General features: G+C 40.1%; 1 protein-coding gene across 1 annotated transcript in view; it reads left to right on the top strand.

Moving 5' to 3' along the window:
• Positions 1 to 23,918, top strand: part of galnt1 (UDP-N-acetyl-alpha-D-galactosamine:polypeptide N-acetylgalactosaminyltransferase 1) — a 148,000-nt gene extending 124,082 nt beyond the window's left edge. The window contains exons 9-14 of the mRNA XM_061915712.1: positions 3,609 to 3,726; positions 7,192 to 7,372; positions 8,684 to 8,823; positions 19,503 to 19,601; positions 19,685 to 19,819; positions 22,770 to 23,918. Coding sequence (XP_061771696.1) covers positions 3,609 to 3,726; positions 7,192 to 7,372; positions 8,684 to 8,823; positions 19,503 to 19,601; positions 19,685 to 19,819; positions 22,770 to 22,916 — 820 coding nt within the window. The 3' untranslated portion in view covers positions 22,917 to 23,918. The remainder of the gene's footprint in view (positions 1 to 3,608; positions 3,727 to 7,191; positions 7,373 to 8,683; positions 8,824 to 19,502; positions 19,602 to 19,684; positions 19,820 to 22,769) is intronic.

The following is a 23,918-nucleotide window of genomic DNA, read 5'->3' as shown; positions in this document are numbered from 1 at the left end:
AAATAGAACATTCATTTTTTTTTAATGCTTTTTCTTAATGTGAAGCTCATCAAGCTCAATAAAAGGAATATTGAGTACTGCATTTCATTATTTTTTAAGTTTTTGTCTCCCTACAGTTGTGTGGTGATACAACCCACAGTTGTGTGGTGATACTTAAATATTTTAGTATAATAATGTGTTTCTTAACAGGCTGTAGGTTACACAACACAATAATCATGGCCGTGTGGTTAATATGGTGTGTGGTATAGAGGTAACACTGACTGCATACCACTTAACAATAACAATAGCTGCAATGCTCGAGTTAACACAATAGCTGCTGTGATTGACGATTAAAGTGTACGTTGCACAGTCAGTGTCTACAAAAAAATATAGGCACAATTATTAAGCGACTCAGGCATGCATCTTTTCCATCTTCCAGTTGTGTAAACCTGAATGCTTAATGGATTCAATAATGACAGTAACAGATTAGAGTCATATAGCGTAGGATATCTAGTGACGTTTTTTTTGTAATGAGGAAGACCATCTAATGAGATTAATATATGCTGTTCATATAGTGTGCAAGTAGTCAACGTTGTTATTATGTTTTTTTTTTTTTTTTAGAACAACACTTCCTTGTGGTTTACATAACATGTATGTGATTTGGTTGACATTTTGAATAAATTATAAATTATATTTGAATAAATCTGCAGGATCTGCCGTTTTGTGGGCGATCTTATTTACGTGCCGCCACTAGACTGCTTCTTCACACCGTCAGCCATGATGTAGTTTTTAGCATTTCCATTTAGTCTACTGACAGATATAAGTTCAAAATATATATACGCTCATTTGTATTACAAATGGCAGCCACCGAGGATGAATGTGCACGTACAAACCAGTCTGCCCCACAACAAGATAGAGAAAAATAAGGAGCTTATTGATTACAACGTCATACTACAGCTGGATAAAAATGGTGAACTTGCCCAAAGTAAATCTCTACCATGGTGAGGTTTCTTAAACTGGTACGTGTACCTTTAGTGTTATGCGAGTTCCATCTAGTGGTACGCCAAAAAAATCACTTGATTAAATATTCAAACACAGTGTTACTGTTTAAACTGTTTAATGTTTCAGTGGCCAAAAATATTAAATATAATTGGTCAATAAAACCTCTGCTTTGTTTTTAATGAATATTTAGGCCTGCTATGCTACTGTATATCAATGTTGGTCATTACAGTGGTACTTGGAGAGCCAAGTGTTTTCTCAGGTGGTACTTGGTTTAAGAACCACTGATATATGGAGATATCCACTGAGGTCACTTTGATAAAATATGTCACTAAAGTCTCAAATTCCTAACGACTTGTTAACAGGATTGTTTTATAATTCTATCCGCAATTTTTCAATGGTTCGATTTCCAATTTTCGAGAGTAATGGAGATCCCAAATACAAAAAAACAGAAACCAATAGATAAGAAAAGTTGGTTATATAATAATGACATGGCCCTCTTTCTTACCTGACTTAAACCCTATTGAAAACTTACCTTCTTAGAAATTTTAATTTGTGCATTTTGAGTTATTATTCTCATTTTAACAGATGAATAGAAACAGGTCATATAGGAAAATGTGGATTTTTCATGAAGTTGCATCATATTTGTGCACGGTATCAGTGACCCAGTTCTTGCTATAGCCTTGCTATGGAAGCCAAAACCTCACTTTTACTTTCCTTAGGCATTGACCTTAGAACTTTTGGTAAAGCAAAATCAATGTTTCTTACCTGTTGGTAAAGTACTTGTTTTTATAATAATAATAATGGATTAGATTTAATATCGCGCTTTTCTTTTATTAAATACTCAAATCGCTCACAGAGAAGTGGGAACCCATCATTCATTCACACCTGGTGGTGGTAAGCTACATTTGTAGCTACAGCTGCCATGGGGTAGACTGATGGAAGCGAGGCTGCCAGTTTGCGCCTGCGGCCCCTCCGACCTCCACCTATGATTCATTCATCATTCATTCACCAGCGTGAGCGGCACCGGGAGTAAGGGTGAAGTGTCCTGCCCAAGGACAAAACAGCAGCGATTTGGATGTCAAGAGGCGGGGAGCGAACCTGCAACCCTTAGGTTTTTGGCACAACCGCTCTACCCACCACACCATACCGCCCCCAGTAAACTTTTATGTATTTGGAAATGAATACTCCCGGAAATGGCATATCAAGCTGTGAAGGCATAGCGGAGATATTAATAAAACAGTCTTGCCTTCCATTGTACTTTCTCCAACGAAGCAGTTTGAAAGTGCCGTATTAGTTGCTAGTCAGCAGATATCTCCGTATAACAGAGGTCCCTAAATCACGGCCCGCTAGCATTGACAATCCAGCAGGTTCCCATATTCCTTCTAGACAACTTAATATTTTAACTGTTGACAATGTGCTGTCATCTGATGGAATATATTAATATTGTTAGTCAATGACCAAGACTATTATTATGTCTGCATGCCAGTGTATAGAGGCGACATATACAGTAGGTACCATTCAGACAGCCTTTCCCACCCATGGTCTAATTAATTACGAATTAACACAGAAAGTTAATATATGTAGTACAAAACACACACCTTGCTCACTGAACTTTGGACATTATTAAAAAAATGTCTGATCATCACATACAAATCAAAATCATACCCATTTAAATCTATAACCAAACATTATGGGTAAAATGCACAACACACGCCACACTTTCGACATGTTTAACGCATTTTAGCTGCTTTAAGGAGGTTGTCAGGGATGTAAACAAGGTACGAAGTGGTTCACATATTCTTATTATGAAATGTTTTATCATTTATACTTCATATTGTAGTGATGTGGGGTGTCATTGTATTGTTTAGTCTGTTGTAATTAATGCTTTAATAAAATGATGTGTCTCTGATCGTTTCTGATGATATTGTAAATACCACAGTTTAATTATCGTGCAAAATGAGGGCTGTTGCTGTCATATTTTACAATATTTATACAGTATATACTTGGATTGCTAAGAAACAGCGATTGTTCAAGGACTGGGAATGACATCTACGCTGTGGGCCAGTTACGTACATTGTGTAAGTTGTTTACGTAGGAGCTGTTGAAAATACGGCTGCTGTTTTTAATCGTCTGCAACAAAAATCTTGAATATATCGATATATCGCCCAGGCCTAATTCCTAGGTACCAAGAATTTGCACAAATGTGAACAGTACCTAATAAAAGGGACCTTCTGCTTTGCACTTTGCCTGCATTCTCTGCATCCTGGGATCACGCCAACAACAGCAGCCCTGCGCCTCCATGAAGGAAATTTCCGAAAAATGTTGGATTGGCCAAGACCACATTATTGTTCAGTAGCATAACATATAGCCATCTGCTGCATGTAAATCAGGATGTTGACTGGCAAACCAGGAAAAAAAGCTTTGTCTGTAGCAAGAGGAACTTATTTTTAGAAGTGGAAAGCGGACTGTCGTCTCGGAGCTATTAATGCTGACATGGCCGTCACAACAACAAAGCTTGGCAGGGGCGGGATAACAACATGGAATGTTGGACTGATATGTCTGTCAATCATGTGACCTTTTTAAAAAACATAGGACACTGGGAATGAACCACCCACATTTCTTTCCAGGACTCCCACCATGGCGGGTGGCTTGTTCTCCATCGACAGAGATTATTTCCAGGAAATTGGCACGTATGACGCAGGCATGGACATCTGGGGTGGAGAGAACCTTGAAATCTCTTTCAGAGTGAGTGTACACACCTTTCACTAAATGACAACACAATGAGGGTGTGGCTTGACTTAAATAGTATTTATTACAGTAAATATATAGAATGTATACAGTAGCCCAAAAAAGTGAGTACAGTATTTAATTTTATATTTTTATGGGACAGCACTGAAGAAATGACACGTGCTTACAATGTAAAGTAGTCAGTGTAAAGTTTGAATAAGAATGTAAATTTACTGTGTCTTCGAAATATGCCATGGATGTGTTAACCGCTGGCAACTAAGGGGAATACAATCCTAATAGTCCAAATTGTACCCAAAGGGTTCGTAAATATTTAGTGTGGTTACCTTTACTTTCCTGGAATCTTCTGCCACTCCTCCATGATGACATCCCAGTGCTGTTGGATGTTAGATACCTTGTATGATGACATCCCAGCGTTGGTGGATGTTAGATACCTTGTATTTGAGGATCAATAGGGTTTAAGTCTGGAGTCTGGACCAGTCCATCATCTTCAGCAAATTTGGGACAAGCGGTAGAAAATGGATAGATGGATGGATGGATGAATGGATGGATGCATCCATCCATTTTCTGCCGCTTGTCCCTTTCGGGGTCGTGGTGGGTACTGGAGCCTATCCCAGCTGCATTTGGGCAGAAGGTGGGGTACACCCTGGACAAGTCGCCACTTCATCACAGGGCCAACATAGATAGACAACATTCACACTCACATTCACACACTAGGGCCAATTTAGTGTTGCCAATCAACCTATCCCCAGGTTCATGTCTTTGGAGGTGGGAGGAAGCCAGAGTACCCGAAGGGAACCAATGCAGTCATAGAGAGAACATGCAAACCCCACACACTCCTTAATTGAAATAATATTAAAGGCCTACTGAAACACACTACTACCGACCACGCAGTCTGATAGTTTATATATCAATGATGAAATCTTAACATTGCAACACATGCCAATACGGCCGGGTTAGTTTACTGAATTGCAATTGTATGATGACTCATTCGCGTGACGTCACGGATTGTAGAGGACATTTTGTTGACAAGTTGTCCGTTTTCATCGCAAAATTCCACAGTATTTTGGACATCTGTATTGCTGAATCTTTTGCAATTTGTTCAATGAACAATGCAGACATCAAAGAAGAAAGCTGTAGGTGGGAAGCGGTGTGTTGCTGCCGGCTTTAGCATCACAAACACAGCCGGTGTTTCATTGTTTACATTCCCGAAAGATGACAGTCAAGCTTTACTATGGAACAAAGATGTCAACCAAACACGGTTGGATTGGACCACACGCACAAAGTACAGTGTATTGTGTGTATTAATAACATTTTTTTACCATTCTGTATTCTGAAGGCAATCTATGTCGTGTGCTATTCCAGCATCAATATGCGTCCTCTTGACCGTCACCATCAGCATCGGATTCAAAGCGGTATGGCTCTATCCTTTGTTGCGGTTGGGCCTGGCCGAGTGGTCCTGCCACCCCCACGGCGCCTCTCACAGCATATTCCCTATCTGAATCGCTCTCACTGCCCTCTTATTTTTATTTTAAAATGTTTTTCCTAGTCCTTCACTGTCACTTTCCTCATCCACGAATCTTTCATCCTCGCTCAAATTAGTGGGGAAATTTTCGCTTTCTCGGTCCGAATCGCTCTCGCTGCTAGTGGCCATGATTGTAAACAATGTTCAGATGTGGGGAGCTCCACAACCCGTTACGTCACGTGCATATCGTCTGCTACTTCCGGTACAGGCAAGGTTTTTTTATCAGCACCAAAAGTTACAAACTTTATCGTCGATGTTCTCTACTAAATCCTTTCAGAAAAAATATGGCAATATCGCGAAATGATCAGAATGGACCTGCTATCCCCGTTGGTAAATAAGAAAATCGCATTTCAGTAGGCCTTTTTATACGCTGAAAATACATATTTATTTATCGGTGTGGGTCAAGATGTAAGAGCAGCACTCAAAGTGTGGGGCGTACAAAGAGGTGTTAGGGGGGCCATGAGAGTTCCAGTATTAGCGTCTTTATAAACGCTTAAAAGATACACATGCCGTGTAATGCTGTAATGAATCAACAGGAAATATAATTAAATGTACTTAATTAGGATATGTAATATTCTTTAGTAGAATGAACTCTTTATCTGTAGTATGCGTGATTCAATAACTAGCTTGATATACAACAGGTAAGTAGGTAATTGTGATCATTTTCTCAATAGTATTTCAATTAGAGGAGCTGTTTGCAACATTTACACAGATGTCTAGAGGGCGCTAACAATCCAGTGTATTTTACACCCTATATCCCGCCCTCTTACGGCTTTTAGGATGTAATGACGTAACACGTGCACACACATTAGCTTTGGGTGTTGTTAGCTAATAATAGCAATTTGAATAGCAAGTGTTAGCTAGAGGGGTTGTTTCTCTGTTTTCCTGCAGGTTCTCACTCAGTCTTTCATCCTTGATGGTGCTCCTGATTTTCTGGATTGCATTTATTTGAGTGTTTTTACATGTTTTCCATCCAAAACCCCTTTTTCTTCAAAGTCAGAATTATTAAAATGATGACTGCAAATTTCACTCCTCTCGTTTGGTCCATCCCATTTTACACGAGTCAATTTGATTAGAGGTCCAACATTTCCTCGTATTGCCATTATTTGGAAACTTATGGAGGCTGACCCCTTCTTTAATATTTTGTTACAACCCGCAACAATCAATCTGATTGCAAATGATTTCCGGGCACGGCACGGCACCGCTGCTGCCCACTGCTCCTCTCACCTCCCAGGGGGTGAACAAGGGGATGGGTCAAATGCAGAGGACACATTTCACCACACCTAGTTAAAGTTTAACTTTAATCTGACAAACATTTTTGACCATTCCTTCAAATTCTGTGCGAAAATATCATGATTCGGAATGAATATGATACCATTAGACAAACTGTGCAATATGAAAATACCCCCAGTCTTCTGCAGGTGACGTCAGCAGCAGGCTGATGCATGCCCTGGCCACATTTTGAGGCAAAAAGTGGGCTCTTCAGTAAACAAGCTTAAAATGACTACTCTGTCTACTTTGGGGTGATTGTACCTGTAAAATAATAGTTTTCGGGTCCACAACTATGAAAAAGTGCCAATATTGTCAGCATTAGAGAGTCCTTTCCAGCATGATTGGGGCCTAATGAATCACATGACACAGGGAAGAGAAAATGGTAAATTAAAATTTGTAAATTTTCACTTTGGGGCGTTCTCCCTTGTTTCTAGCGGTTTATACATTAAAGGCTTATTTTGAGGGGACTGTACATGTATACTGTTTTACAAGCTGCACACGGACTACTACAAAGTGTTGACCAATAAAAAATATAATCAAATATTTGCAGTAATGTTAAATAATGCTCTCACTAATTTATATGGTATGATTTATTTAAGTAGTTAGATGCTAAGAGTCAACAACCTGTGTTTACTCTGACTGTGCGCGTGTCTGTGTGTTCCTCATAGATATGGCAGTGCGGCGGAACCCTAGAGATCGTCACGTGCTCCCACGTGGGTCACGTGTTCAGAAAGGCCACGCCCTACACGTTTCCCGGAGGAACGGGACAGATCATCAACAAAAACAACCGACGACTGGCAGAGGTCTGGATGGACGAGTTCAAGAACTTCTTCTACATCATCTCCCCTGGTGAGTGCTGGCGCGTGAAGCAGGACTAGGAGGTAGAATGATTTCACGCCAAGGAGCATGACTTCTGCACACACACACATAAGATGGCAAAAGATAGACAGTGGAAGTTACTCTGTAAAGAACGTTTTTCCTAAAGTTCCCTGATGGTCGTGTTTAGTGAAGTGTGCCGTCTCGTTTACGACAACATGGCGCTCATTTATAGTAGCAACTTGGACATGTTTTGCTGTTCTCCAAATTAACAGGGGGCCGGATAGTACTGTCATTCCATCCATTCATTTTCTACAAGCTTGTCCCTAATTTAGCATTAGCTTGAGGCAAAGGTCAATCAACCATATGTTAATATATGTTTCAGATTATTGTATTTAACTAGTTACTGTCATTTGAAAGTAATCCTGTATTGTAGTTTCTTACATGACTTTTTAAGTTACTTTCACCAAAATGCTGCCAAAGTGTAAATACTGCCACTGTCATTTGCCATATGTGCACACACACTCACTGTCAACTTCGTATCCTTATTGAAGTGTACTGACAGAAGTATTATTTGACACATTTGACACACATTCCCACGACCGTCTATTTTGTTACGCTGTTTAAGTCCAAGTTTTAAAACAATCATGGAACGTGATTTAATCTGTTCCAGGGTCAAACTGTCACCAATATGAGACTTTAACACTGTCTAATAAACTACAAAACTACATAAAAGTAAAATGGATATTATGTGCTTAGTAGAGGTGTGAATCTTTGGGCACCACCCGATTCCTGTGGTGACTAATCGATTTAGAATCTATTCTCATTTCAAACCGATTCTCGCAATGTGTTATTTGGTATAATAATTATAATGAAACTTTTTCAAAACAGGTTGCAGGTTAGAAAAGCGCCTTTTGGTTGCATGAAGATGGTCTAAAAACATTTTTTAAATTTACTTTAATAAAAAAAAAAAAAAAATCATGTATATTTTTTTTTAATAGATTTTTGAAGATTATAAATCGATGGGATGAATTAAAATTGCTATTCAGATGTAAATATCTTGTGTGCACCCTCCTACTTAACTAAATGTGAATTGTATAAGCCTTTATAAGACTAAATTAATTAGTGCACGGTTTGTATTGAATATATATTTCTTCTTTTTTTTTTCGCCAAACCCTTTTCGTTTTTGCAATAAGTTCCATTTCTGTTTCTATTCGTTATAAGCACTTTTTTTTTTACAAACTGACAAGATTAGCTGTCTTGCGTGACATCACACATTGATGATGGGACTACACTTTATTTAATTGTCTCTCCTCAACCACTGTATAATGTGTGTGTGTTCAGGTGTGACCAAAGTGGACTACGGTGACATCACGTCTCGCTCTGCTCTCAGACAGAAGCTTCAATGCAAACCTTTCAGTTGGTACTTGGAAAACGTCTATCCCGACTCCCAGATTCCTCGCCACTATTACTCTCTTGGAGAGGTACGCACGCACGCACGCACGCACGCACGCACGCACGCACGCACGCACGCACGCACGCACGCACACACGCACACACACACACACACACACATCTTTTAAAACAACTGAGATGTTCACTGCATGGTTGAGTGTTTCATGGTGGTAGATTAGATAGATGTGTGCTAATCCCTTAAGCATGTGCCCTTTGAGGAAATGAAGGGTTCCGGCCACAGCAACACTGCATCCAGCATACAGTGTTACTCCATTTTTGTGCGCCTTACTTTTAAAGATTTTGTTTTCAACAAAGCCTTTTGCCAACATTTTGCGCCAGTTGTTGTCTACTATATCAGTTATTGTTCGGGCAAATGTTGCACTTAACAACTTATTTACACAATCACAATGTATTTCAAATTGTTTTGTGCAGGTAAAACCATATTATTTATTTTAAAAGGTGTTTTTGTGTTCATATTTTCACTGGCAGAAATTGATTAATTAGATGTGCTTTATGTCTTGTGGGAAAAACTGCTTCTGTTGGAACTTATTACAGATCATTAAGGATGACTAAATATCAGTGTATAAGATAATATTAGCATTAGAGATGGCTTTTTTTGCCCATATTTTAGGGGCGGCATGTTATAGTGGGTAGAGCGGCCGGCCAGAAACCTGAGGGTTACAGGTTCGCTTCCCACCTATTGACATCCAAAAAATCGCTGCCGCTGTGTCCTTGGGCAGAACATTTCACCCTTTGCCCCCGGTGCCGCTCACACTGGTGAATGAATGATGAATGAATGTTAGGTGGTGGTCGGAGGGGACGCAGGCGCAAACTGGCAGCCACGCTTCCGTCAGTCTACCCCAGGGTAGCTGTGGCTACTGATGTAGCTTACCACCACCAGGTGTGAATGAATGTTGAGTTCCACTTCTCTGTGAGCGCTTTGAGTGTTTAGAAAAGCGCGATATAAATCTAAGTTATTATTATATTCAATATTCCGATATTTTCCAACTCTTAATTACCGATTCCGATATCAACCGATACCGATAAATACAGTCGTGGAATTAACACATTATTATGCCTAATTTTGTGGTGATGCCCTGCTGGATGCAGGTTTTCCAAAATAAATCAACTCAAGTTGTGGAAAAAAATGCCAACATGGCACTGCCATATTTATTATTGAAGTCACAAAGTGCATTATTTGGCCCTGCGATGAGAGGGCGACTTGTCCAGGGTGTACGCCGCCTTCCGCCCGATTGTAGCTGAGATAGGCACCAGCGCCCCCCGCAACCCCAAAGGGAAGAAAGCGGTATAAAATGGATGAATGGAAGTGCATTATTCTTTTTAACATGCCTCAAAACACCAGTTTGGAATTTGGGACATGCTCTCCTTGAGAGAGCATGAGAAGGTTGAGGTGGGCGGGGTTGAGGTGCAGTGGTAGGAGGTAGCGGGGGTGTATTGTAGCGTCCCGTAAGAGTTAGTGCTGCAGGAGGTTCTGGTTATTTGTTCTGTTGTGTTTATGTTGTGTTACAGTGCAAATGTTCTCCCGAAATGTGTTTGACATTATTGTGTGGTGTGAATTCACAGTGTGGCGCATATTTGTAACAATGCTCAAGTTGTTTATACGGTCACCCTCAGTGTGACCTGTATGGCTGTTGACCAAGTATGCCTTGCATTCAGTTGTGTGTGTGAAAGGCCGTAGATTTTATATTATATTAGGCCGGCACGCAAATGCAGTGCCTTTAAGGTTAATTGGCGCTCTGTACTTCTCCCTATGTCCGTGTACCACTCCGTAGAGCGGCGTTTTAATAAGTCATACATTTTACTTCATTAAAACCGACACCGATAATTTCCGATATTACATTCTATTACACTGATATTATCGGACATCTCCAATTAGCATTAATATTAACATAACATGCAGAGTACAAATAGAATAAAGATTAAAAACTGCCGAAAAAATACAATACTGCAGTGTATACTGAGCAAAAGCAACTCTCCAGTCTCCATTAAAACTAGGGATGCAAGTTTTTCACTTTTGTGACAATACCGGTATTGGAGCCTTGAGAATTGGCCGATGCTGATATTAATCCGATAAGATATCCGCCCAAATCATAGTACATACTTGTATTATTTTCTCGTGTGAAACGTTACAAAAGGTTTGCTCAGGTGCAGTTACTCACAGAAGAATGGTAAGTATACACCTGAGCCCATAACACTATATATTGTCCAAGAAATTATTGCTGATAAAATATATCATAGTCAGCATTATTTTGAGACCAAATTAAGCATTAGTGTAATAATAACAATACAAAAATAATACTCATCATCATCCTCTTGTCCTTTTCAATCAATCAATCAATCAATCACAAAGGGCTGCACAAGCCACGACATCCTCGGCTCAGATCCCACATCAGGGCAAGAAAAAACTCAACCCAATGGTATACAATGAAAAACCTTGAAAGGGAACCGCAGATGTGGGGAGCACCAGCGTCGAGTGGATCTAGTTAATAGTGTGAGAGTCCACTTGTACACTAATTAATTGTTTTACTGCTGTAATTGGAAGGTCATTAACTTTTGATGATATTGAATTAGTAAACAATGAAAAATAAAATAGACTCTCAATCTTTATTAGCAAAAAAATGCACTTCAATACATTTTGGACATCTTGAAAGTGAGTCGCTGTAGGGAGCTAGCAGTGCCACTCCCACTCACTGACAAAGATTGTGGATGACTGACAAAGAGGAATCACTCCCTTCATGTATTTCTGCTATTTGAAGGAACGCGTTCAGGCACTGAAAGCGATGCACACAGTGAACACTCTTGCACCCTGTTTGAAAGCGAGACACAAAGAAAACAAACAAATGGACATGACAATTTATCGCTGGTAAAGGAACTTGTCAACTTCATTTTGAATTATCGTTCAAATAAGTAACTTACCGATTATTGGCCCATGACTAGTTATGTATAACAAACACTAAACTTACGGCGGATATAGGCTTTTGAAATGGTGTTAATTTTTATTTTGGTAAGACCTAGTGGTCACAAAACCTATTAAAATAAGCACATGATGTAGGTCAAATGATGTGGACACGTTTGTTACTGGATACTTTTTATTTGACCTTGGATACTTTGTGGAAATAATAACTAAAATTATTTGATACTTGTCTATATTGACAAATGTGCCATTTCAGACTGCAATATTCTTAAATGATTATTAATATTATTATTATTATTATTAGTTGCTTTTAGCCTAGAATGTTTACCTTTTACAATAAATAAAGACAAAATGACCAACTATGTGTGCTTATCTGAGGAAATGTGCATGTTAACTGGCTGTCCAGCTTTGCACAAGTAACACGCTGCAGGACTGCTTGTATATTACATGCAAACTGTATCATCCTATACTTGTTTTTTTTGTGTGCCGATATCAAACTGATATCAATATCAGATCGGGACACCCTTAATTAAAATATATATACTGTATCTTTACCCGCTTTACCCACTACGCTGCATGGCGTAGTGGGTAGAGCGGCCGTGCCAGAAACCTGAGGGTTGCAGGTTCGATTCCCACCTATTGACATCCAAAATCGCTGCCGTTGTGTCCCTGGACAGGACACTTCACCCTTGCCCCCGGTGCCGCTCACACTGGTAAATGAATGATGAATGAATGATTGGTGGTGGTCGGAGGGGCCGTAGGCGGAAATTGGCAGCCACGCTTCCGTCAGTCTACCCCAGGGCAGCTGTGGCTACAGATGTAGCTTACCACCACCAGGTGTGAATGAATGATGGGTTCCCACTTCTCTGTGAACGCTTTGAGTATCTAACAATAGAAAAGCGCGATATAAATCTAATCCATTATTATTATTATTATTATTATTATTATTATTATTATTATTATTATTATTTAGTGGAACCCACTTAAGTCTTACTTATGTTGCCGTAAACAGGTTCCATGTGTATGTACCACATAGGACTGGGGCTATATGGCCTTTTTTAAATATCTCAATATTTTGAGGCCATGTCACGATACACGATATATACCTCAATGTTTTGCCTTAGCCTTGAATGAACACTGGATGCATATAATCACAGCAGTATGATGATTCTATGTGTCTACATTAAAACATTCTTGTTCATACTGCATTAATATATGCTCATTTTAAACTTTCATGCAGAGAGGGAAACACCAATTAAGTCAATTCAGCAACACTCTATTAATTAAACAGTTATTAAGCAGTGGCACAAACATTCATGTCATTTCAAAACAGAAAGTGCAAGATTGTCAGACATTTTAAAACAAGCTATGAGTGTACTTTTGTGCATGATGTCAATAAGATGACATGTCAAAACAACACTAAATTAAAGTTCACTTTTTGTACAGAACGCCACTACAATAGTTTAAAACAAATAAAATGCACTTTTGTGCATGATGTCACACATGATATTTCAATAACTGCCCCGCAAAAATGAGCTGCATAATAGGAAATCAAATAGTGTATGTCCTTCACAATGTGGTAGGTTCCTGCGGACTTTATCTCCTTCTGTTGTTGACTATTTGTTTGATACGGTGTTAATGTGTAAATGGTTGCTTGGGCATTTTGTGGGTGTGGCACAGGCTGGAGATGTTGACATGCAGAGTTTCAAACACTCTTCATCCTCTAGTGGGTGACTTTTCAAATGATGCTACATATTAGCAGTAATGCTACTTTTTGTAGCAATGCTTTTGCCCCACACTTGACAAATTACGGTTGTCTGTTCGACATTTCCCGCTTAAAGCCAAACCACCGCCAGACAATGGACCCCCTGTAGCATTACTCATTGCTGCAGCAGTCTAACGTTTTGTCAGTCACCAATATGGTTAGCTAGCATTTTATATTCACGGTAGGAAATAAACAAACCGCCATTCTTTCTTTGGTCCAGGGTCTTACTGCACCGTTTATTCTGCGCATGCTCACAACACCATTTCAGTGCACGCAGGCACATGACGTCACTACGTAAGATATTCAACATGGCTTTGCTGTTTATATTATTAAATGTGCTCAACACTCCCACTCAAAGACATGTTTATAGCTCTATATAATGGTAAACAAAAACGATATACATAACTCCAAAATAAAACATTTTGGCATACTGGCAGTGTTAAAACTTCAAACTTATTTTCATTTGCCAGTTCACATCACTCTCCAAACAAATACCCCTTGAACTTCTCAAACTTAGCCTTTGTCACTGGCTTGGTAAAAACATCAGCTACCATGTTTGCAGTAGGGCAGTATTCTATAGAAATGTCCCCTTCTGTGTGTGCAGATCGTATAAAGTGGTACTTTATATCTACGTGTTTGCTCCTCTGTCTGCATACTGGGTTCTTAGATAAAGCTATTGCCCCCTGGTTGTCTTCATATATCTTGACTGGTAGATGCTGATGACTACCATCTATTCCTTTAAGTAGTTGCACGAGGTACATACTCTCTTGAGTAGTGGCTGCTAGTGCCATATACTCAGCTTCACAGGTGGAAAGTGCCACTGTTGGCTGTTTCCTGCTCTTCCATGATATAACTGGACCATTCTCAGTCAAGCTGAAACAATATCCAGTTGTGCTCCTCCTATCATTTGTATCAGCTGCCCAATCAGCATCACTATATCCCTCAAGCTTAAGTTCTTTTTCACATTTCTGGAAGTGTAGTTGTTGATCTATAGTACCCTTTAAGTACCTCAGTAGGTGCTTTGCTGTAGCCCAATGCTGCTGCTTTGGTTCTGCTAGGTGTTGTGATAGTTTACTAACAACCCAGCTCAGGTCAGGTCTAGTACATGTCATAATGTAGATCAAACCACCTACTATTTCTCTATATCCAGTTGAATCAATAACTTCACCCTCATTGTCAAAGTTTAACTTTTGCTCGCATGGGGTGGATCTCGGCTTGCAGTCTGACATTTTAAATTTTGCTAACATCTTCTCTATGTGTTTCTTTTGAGTCATTTTGATCTCTCCTTCACTCTGTCTGAAATCAATACCCAGGAAGTGTTTAAGTGGACCCATATCTTTCATCTTAAACCTTCTCTTTAACATTTCCTTTACATCATTGAGTAAGGTGTTGTTACTTGCCGCTATGATTAAGTCATCCACCCATACTAACAGAATCACTTTCTCATTCTCAGATTGCCTGCTGTAGACACAATGATCAGCATCATTTTGGACAAAACCATTCTCTGTAAGGTGATCATGCAGTAACATGTTCCAGTTACGCCCGGATTGTTTTAAACCATACAATGACTTATTGAGTTTACACACTAAGTGTTCTCCTGTTTTTGATTTGACCTCAAAACCTTCCGGTTGTTCCATATATACTTCACAATCCATTGGAGCATGTAAGTAAGCAGTCTTTACATCCATTTGGTGTAGGGTAAGGTCCTCCTGTACAGCCACCTGCATCAATGCTCGGACAGACGTCATGTTGGCTGTTGGTGAAAAAGTCTCTTTATAGTCAATCCCTTCCACTTGACCATAACCCTTTGCGACATATCTTGCTTTACAAGTCTCTATTCCATCTGGGCTCTCTTTCACTGCATATACCCAGCGACCTCCCACTGCTTGTTTGCCTCTTGGCAGTGGAGCCAGAGTGAAAGTTTCATTCTCTGTCAAAGAGTTCATCTCCTCTTTCATTGCATCAACCCACATTTTTGACTTCTTAGAGCCCATAGCCTCTGTAAATGTTTTAGGTACATCATATGCCACTCTGTAGAAATAATCTACATTCTCACTTTCGTCAATATTACACTCAGCTTTACACTGGTACTCTTTTAAGTATTCTGGAGCCTTTCTCTCTCTTATAGAATACCTCCTTTCTCTCGGTTCTCTCTGAGTATCACCTATTTTAGGCTGTTTTGCCTCAGCAGTCTCCTCAAAACTAGACTCTTTACTCTCGTTAGGGTGTCCCTGATCTTGTTTGACTACCTTTGTTTGTGCATCTTCATAATTTTCAATCTCACTCTCCATATCGCAATATGTCTGAGTGTGGCTATCTGCACTACCTTTGGTGATGAATTTTACCAGCCTATGTTTTAGGACTTTTTCAGTGTCAGGGTAATACACGTTATATGCTGGACTATACTTATCATAGCCTACAAAGATTCCCTTTTCGCACCTAGAATCCAGCTTCTTTTTATCCTGCTTGTATACGTAGCATTCGGATCCAAATATCTCCATGTTAGATATGTTAGGTGTTTTTCCTGTGAAAACTCGATAAGGTGTCTGCTCTAGACGCTTACTGTAACACCTGTTGCGGATTTGAGCTGCTGTCTGTACAGCATATGTCCATAATTGCTTTGGGAGGTTACTTTCCAATAGCATGCATCGTGCCATTTCAAATAAAGTTCTCCAGCCTCTTTCGGCGGTTCCATTCTGATGAGGTGAGTAGGGTGCACTCGTCTCATGCCTTATACCATTACCCCTCAGTAAGGATTGGAACTCCTGCCCGGTAAATTCTGTACCGTTATCAGACCTTATGCACTTTATCTTTCCATAAGGAGCTACATCTGCTATGAATTTCTCTGTAGCTTTTGTTGTGTCACTCTTTGCTTTCATAAAGTATGGAAAAATCATCCCGCTGTAATCATCAGTAAATGCTATTGCATATCTGTATCCATCTTTATCTGCTGGCTCTATAGGACCGCATAAGTCTGTGTGTACTAGTTCTAGTACAGCTGTAGCTTTAGCGTCTGCTTGTCTGTTTCTACTTTGGGTAAACTTTCCCTGTGTACATATTTCACAGTTCTGATTGGACTTGTCTTGTTTCCCTTTAATCGACATCCCTTCAACTACCTTTTCTAATCTTGCAACATCATCAAAGTTACAATGACCAAGTATCTTATGCCATGTTTGAATGTCATGACATCCATACACTTCATCAACATTATCATCTACTGTGATAAGATAATACAGCCTACCATACACATCCATTTTGAATTTGGTACCATCCTTGTGGACCAGCCAGTTATCACCGTCCTTGAAGCGTAGCTCGGCTCCGTTAGCTGTTGCTGATTTCACTGAAAAGATGTTTTGTGGAAACGATGGGATGTAAAGTGCTTGTTTGAGCCTTGTTTTGACTCGTCGTCCTTCGCTGTCCAGCAAGTAGACTTCCGCGTCGCCTCTCATTTTTGCCATCCCGCTCACCTTGGTTCCATCGGCGAGCTCAATCATGTGATCCTCAGGCCTGAAGCTTTTGTCGACTGTCTTGAACTTTGTGGCGTCGTTGATCAGGTGGGTTGTGGCGCCACAGTCGACCATGAGACCCTTCTTGTTTCCTATTTGTGGAGGACAGTCACTCAATTTGAAGAAACAGAAAGATGTAGGTTCTGCCTACCCATCAGCTTTCTTTATATGGTCACGGTCTCGTCCTCGACCGCGTCCCCTTCCTCGATGTGGTGTATCCCATTTTCGATACTCTCTTTTCGCCTGGGATTCGTCAGGACATGTCCTGGCCATATGTCCCTTTTTCCCACATGTGTAACACTCGACATCAGCTAGATCCATTTTCTTTCCTCTTCCTCTTCCATGTGATCTTGTTGCCCCGCTAGCCTTCATCACATTATCTTCTTCTGCATTCACGTCGTTTTTTTCATATTTTTCTGTACTCTCATAACTTCGCAGTTTTGTTTTAAACTCGCCAAAAGTTACAGTGTCATTTGTTTGGGTAATGTGCACGACGAATGGCTTATATGAGTCAGGTAGCCCCTTTACTACCATGGCTATTTGAAGCCCATCACTTATCTGTTCGTCTGCTCTTCTTAATGATGTGAAAATAGTCTCTGCTCTAATAATATAGTCAGTGACTGTTTCATTGCTAGTCTTGTGGAGCGAGGAAAGTTCACAATACAAACTCACAACACGGGGTTTGTCCTTTCCCGCGTAATGCTGCCGAAGAATCTCCAGTGCTGCTCTTCCATCACGTTTCGCGTCCCTCATTATCAGCGACAAACTCTTATTGTCTAGACACTGCACCAGCTCCGCATATGCCTCACCGTTCTTTGCTTCATCTTCCGCGAGAGCTTCTTCGTCTTCCTCATTTGTGTGCGGGTATTCCAGGATAACTCCTCCGAGACCACGTAACTCCATGTGCGCGAGGAACCTCGTTTCCCAGAGTTCATAATTTTTCTCGTCACCGTCGAATAAAAGTCTAAACCATCTTTGGCCTGAATGACTGGGCCCATAACCTGTAGCATTACTCATTGCTGCAGCAGTCTAACGTTTTGTCAGTCACCAATATGGTTAGCTAGCATTTTATATTCACGGTAGGAAATAAACAAACCGCCATTCTTTCTTTGGTCCAGGGTCTTACTGCACCGTTTATTCTGCGCATGCTCACAACACCATTTCAGTGCACGCAGGCACATGACGTCACTACGTAAGATATTCAACATGGCTTTGCTGTTTATATTATTAAATGTGCTCAACACCCCCTGTGGTTTTTCTTGGGAATTAATTATTCCTTCATTTGTTACCAGATTCGCACCTTCTTTCTCTCGTATTACCACTCGCACCACAGCTAACGTTACCCATGTCCCTACTTTTCTGCTCCACGAGGGCGTATACATATGTGGCGTGTGTAAGAAGGTGCGCTTGTTTTACGTCTCTGTGAGGAGAGATTAGAGAGTGCCCGCAGTCAAAAGCAACTGTGTTATGACTAGGGGTGCAACGGTACGTGTGTTTGTATTGAACCGTTTCGGTACGGGGCTTTCGGTTCGGTACGAGGGTATGTCGAACGAGTTAGTAAACTAACATTTTTACAAGCTGTTCTGCTTTCTGCCTCTGTCTGAGCAGTGAGCACCTGGCATTGTCCCGCCCACACAACCATCTGATTGGTTACATACAAAGCCAATCAGCAGTGCGTATTCAGAGCGATGTAACAGCCAATCAGCATTGCGTATTCAGAAAGCATGGAGTCAGTCCTCCGGCGTCAAGATGAGCAGATATGTGTCTAGCAGGTGAGCGGCGGACATCGTACACTCCCCAAATTATAAAAAACACTTCCCAATCACAACTATTACAAACATCACTATGAGCCCGTTGACCTTCTAGAAACTTAAACTGCAGCTCAGCTCGCTCATAGTTGAGGTGAAGGCTAATTAGCTTTAAGCGTTACGTTAGCTCATTTTGCTGTGTGTGTGCGTGTGCGCGTGCGTGTGTGGGTGTGCATGTGCATAATAAAAGTGAACTACAGGCTTCCCAAATGCTGTAATAAATTAAGCATGATGAGTTGACTTGAAACTGTTTAATTTTGCACTTTTTATATGTAGAAGAAAGGTTTTTTGACTTTATTTAATCAAAGCAACAACTTGAGGCAGATTAATGTGGATTAATGTGGGTAGAATTATTACAATGTTACCAATGTTAAAAGGATAAAGCCATTGTTTACAAATTTGGTAAATAAATAACCAAAAACTTTATATTTTGTTGTTTTCTTACTGTACCGAAAATGCACCGAACCGTGACCTCTAACCCGAGGTACGTACCAAACCGAAATTTTTGTGTACCGTTACAGCCCTAGTGAGAACGTATACTCTAATATCACGATATAGTCATTTTCTATATCGCACAGAGACAAACCCGCGATATATCGAGTGTATCGATATATCGCCCAGGCCTAGTACCACATACGAGTGTACACAATACTCAGACAGTGTATCATGAAGATATGTGTGTGTTGATTGAAAGATCCGAAACGTGGAGACCAATCAGTGCTTGGACAACATGGCCCGCAAAGAGAACGAGAAGGTGGGCATCTTCAACTGCCACGGCATGGGGGGCAACCAGGTGAGCACGCGTTCAACGTTTACATTCCATCTGTCGAGATGGCCGACCGCTCTGCTGAAATTGTGAGCTTTTGCTCTTGCAAGGTGTTCTCCTACACGGCCAACAAGGAGATCAGGACGGACGACCTGTGTCTGGACGTGTCCAAACTCAACGGGCCCGTCATGATGCTCAAGTGTCATCACCTCAAAGGCAACCAGCTGTGGGAGTACGACGCCGTGGTGAGCCAAGCGACAGAAGTTTGGAGACACTTTGTCATGCTGCTGAAATGTCTCCAAACTATTTACTTTTATAAAGAATCGACCTTAAGATCACATTATTCAATGTAGTCGATTGACTCCAATAAAAACTCAGATTTTAATAAAGTAGCTGTCAATACTGCTCCAGTTCTTAAGGAGCTACTAATGTGCACTAAAAGCAGCACCAAATTGAAGTATTACTGTTAATTGGTTCCGTACAAGATTAATTGATTTCCACAAAGTATAAATCATTGATTATAAATGATATATCTTAATAGCTAGAGCATATAAAAACGTGTTACTACCTTCTTGATACATTTTGAGACACTATGAGAGCCCCTCGAGATGTGTAACAACATCCCTTAGTCAGCTATTTAATGCAATTTAGTAATGCTGCCTGAGGCTTAGCCAATCATTGGCCACAATACTGAACAGCGTGTTTTGATTGGTTTGCTTTTCTCTTTAATAATACTACTATATTATTGAAATGTCATTTTGTCATTTCTATGCTTAAAAATGCTTAATGTAGTGCAAAAATGTAGAATATGCTGAAAAAAATGATAATCTGCGATGTGTCGACCATTGCATTATGTTCTTCATGGCCCATGTCAAGCTCTACACAGTTTTACTGCAATCAAGTGTTTTTCTCAAGTATTCTCCTACTATTTAGTGTTATTATGCTGGTATGTGTATATATATATATATATATATATATATATATATATATATATATATATATATATATATATATATATATATATATATATATAAAGTCCAGACCTGTCTCCCATAGAAAATGTGTGGCGCATTATGAAGCGTAAAATACAACAGCAGAGATCCCGTACTGTTGAACGACTAAAGCTCTACATAAGACAAGAATGGGAAAGAATTCCACTTTCAAAGCTTCAGCGAATAGTTTCCTCAGTTCCCAAACATTTATTGAGTGTTGTTAAAGGAAAAGGTGATGTAACGCAGTGGTGAACATGTCCTTTCCCAACTACTTTGGCATGTGTTGCAGCCGTGAAATTCTAAGTTAATTATTATTTGCCAAAAAAAAAAAAAAGTTTATGAGTTTGAACATCAAATATCTTGTCTTTGTAGTGTATTCAATTGAATTCGGGTTGAAAAGGTTTTGCAAATCATTGTATTCCGTTTATATTTACATCTAACACAATTTCCCAAATCATATGGAAACGGGGTTTCTACTATCAACAGTAGGGATGAGAATCCTACAAGTCATAATTCCATTCTTGGTGTGACGATTCGACTCAGAATCTGATTTGATTCAACACGATTTTTGATTCGGACTGATTGTTGCACTATGTTGTTTAGTATAGAAATGCCCATCCATGATAATAAAACCTTTATGAAACAAACAAAAAAACAGTTTACAAAATATACAAAAGACATATGACGTAAACGTGCAGCAAGGGTTTAAAAGACGTCCTTTTGAAAATTGATTCTTAAAATGTTTTGTTTGATTATGTATTTTTTTGATAAAATAAATGCATAAATAAAAATGGTTAAAAAAGATTTTAACCCTAATTATGAATCGAAATCACTATTTGGATGTGAATACATTTTTTTCAGTACCCTTAGTAAATTCACAAATACATTTTAAAAAGCTATACCAATATGGGGACGGCGTGGCGCGGTTGGTAGAGTGGCCGTGCCAGCAACCTGAGAGTTCCTGGTTCAATCCCCACCTTCTACCATCCTAGTCACGTCCATTGTGTCCTTGAGCAAGACACTTCACCCTGGTTAGCGCCTTGCCTGGCAGCTCCCGCCATCAGTGTGTGAATGGCTGAATGTAGAAATAGTGTCGAAGTGCTTTGAGTTCCTTATTTGAAGTTAGATTAGATTAGATAGATAGATTTGATAGTAGGAGAGTTCCTTCAGGAAAATTTAAATTTTCAGCACAATCCCATTCAAGATCAGACAAACATTACAGGGAGACAGAACAGGATTGCTGAGGGGTCTGCCGGCTTCCAGCGCCTCTTACAAAAAGGTGAGATACAGGTAAATATTAAAGATTAAAATAAAATGAAATAAATAAATAAATAAAAAAATCGGTCTAAGCCTGGGCCCTGGAGAGGGGGTCCAGACTGAGGCCAAGGGGAAAAAAACAACAACTCATAGCCATAGTACACTTCCCTCTTACATGTGTGTAAGAGGGAAACATCAAGATCAAGTCACACAAGTGTCAAAATAAGCTAGCCCCACTTACAAAATAAAACACTCTATTAGAGATTTTTAGTACAAATCGATATTATCCATTATGTACTGTATTTTTCGGAGTATAAGTCGCTCCGGAGTATAAGTAGCACCTGCCGAAAATGCATGATAAAGAAGGAAAAAACATATATAAGTCACATTTTTTGGGGAAATTAATTTGATAAAATCCAACACCAAGAATAGACATTTGAAAGGCAATTTCAAATAAATAAAGAATAGTGAACAACAGGCTAAATAAGTGTATGTTATATGACGCATAAATAACCAACTGACAATGTGCCTGGTATGTTAACGTAACATATTATGGTAAGAGTCATTCAAATAACTATAACATATAGAACATGCTATACGTTTACCAAACAATCTGTCACTCCTAATCGATAAATCTCATGAAATCTTATATGTCTAGTCTCTTAAGTGAACGAGCTAAATAATATTATTTGATATTTTACGGTAATGTGTTAATAATTTCACACATAAATCGCTCCTGAGTGTAAGTCGCACCCCCGGCCAAATTATGAAAAAAAAATGCGACTTATAGTCCCAAAACACGTATTTGTTTGCTGATATCAGACCAATTTGGTACTAGTATCGGATGGAAGTGTTCAGGTTGGAAATGTCCAACAGTTGACAAAGTATGACAGACTGCGTACGTGGAAGTGAGCGTTTTGACCTGTTGAACGTGTTTGTGCCGCAGAAGCTGAGTCTGGTGCACGTCAACAGCAATCAGTGTTTGGACAAAGCCAGCGAGGAGGACAGTCAGGTGCCCAGCGTCAGAGACTGCACGCACACACGCTCGCAGCAGTGGCTGCTCAGGAACGTCACGCTACCTGAGGTCTTCTAAACACACAGGATGATGACCCCCCTCCCCCCCACCCCCACCTGACCCACGGACACACACATGCTCTCACACACACATGCAGCGACTGGGAGCCAAAATGGCGCGGGGGCCGTCCCGTGAGGTGAGGACGGGGAGGATGCCTGCCTTCTGTCACGGGGAGAAGGAGCGTTGGTTGGAGAGGAAAAGACTCCCACTCGGAGCCACTAGATCTTTCTCTTTTCTTGTTGGACATTCAGCGAGTGATTTAATGTGAAAACGTCTTCATCATCTTGTAACGTTTACTGACCGCCTCTTCTCAGAATGTGTGCACTTCATTTGTGTGTGACATGAATGTTTGCTTTTTTTTATTTAATTTCGTTGCGAAAATGAACTCTTACCTCTCCTTGCTAAAGTGTATGTCTCCCTCCGGTGTCCACTCCGTGTCATTGCACCCGACAGACTGATTATTCTAAACGGCCGAAAAGAAGCAGTTTATCATAAAAAAAAAACAGACACGCCAACAAAACGAGGACCATTTATTGATATCACTGCCTAGTCACGAGACTCCACCGGATCAGATGCTCTTCCGGTCAAGTAACACTCCTGGGTGGAGTGTGCGCGCGCAATCCAGCTTCTTCCATACTGTTGAGTCACGTGAGTTTTTCAACTTACTAGTTTTTGGTTCATTTTTTTAAACAAAGCTGCTTTTGAACGCACCACGGAGGGCGTCAGCGAGGCATTCAGGGACTGAATGAAGGTAAAGAAGACATGTTTGCATCTTTTAGGACATATCTGACCTTGTCAGCTGACGTCATATTTCACTCCGCGCATATCTCATAAGGCGCTAAACATCCATCATATTTAGTTTTTGTTTGTTTTTTACGTATCATGACGTGATGTGTTTACATCATCTTGGCAGAGTTTGCAAGTTGTGCTGTTTGGATCGTGTTGGCGTGTCTACTCTGACAATTAACATCAAACGTAGAAAATAAAAGTGAAGGCATTTACACAACCTGACAAGGAAAA

This window comes from Nerophis ophidion, linkage group LG11 (genome assembly GCF_033978795.1).
Source record: "Nerophis ophidion isolate RoL-2023_Sa linkage group LG11, RoL_Noph_v1.0, whole genome shotgun sequence".
NCBI lineage: Eukaryota > Metazoa > Chordata > Actinopteri > Syngnathiformes > Syngnathidae > Nerophis > Nerophis ophidion.
The sequence above is the reverse complement of the archived record's forward strand: the minus strand, read 5'-3'. Positions and strand labels throughout refer to the sequence as shown.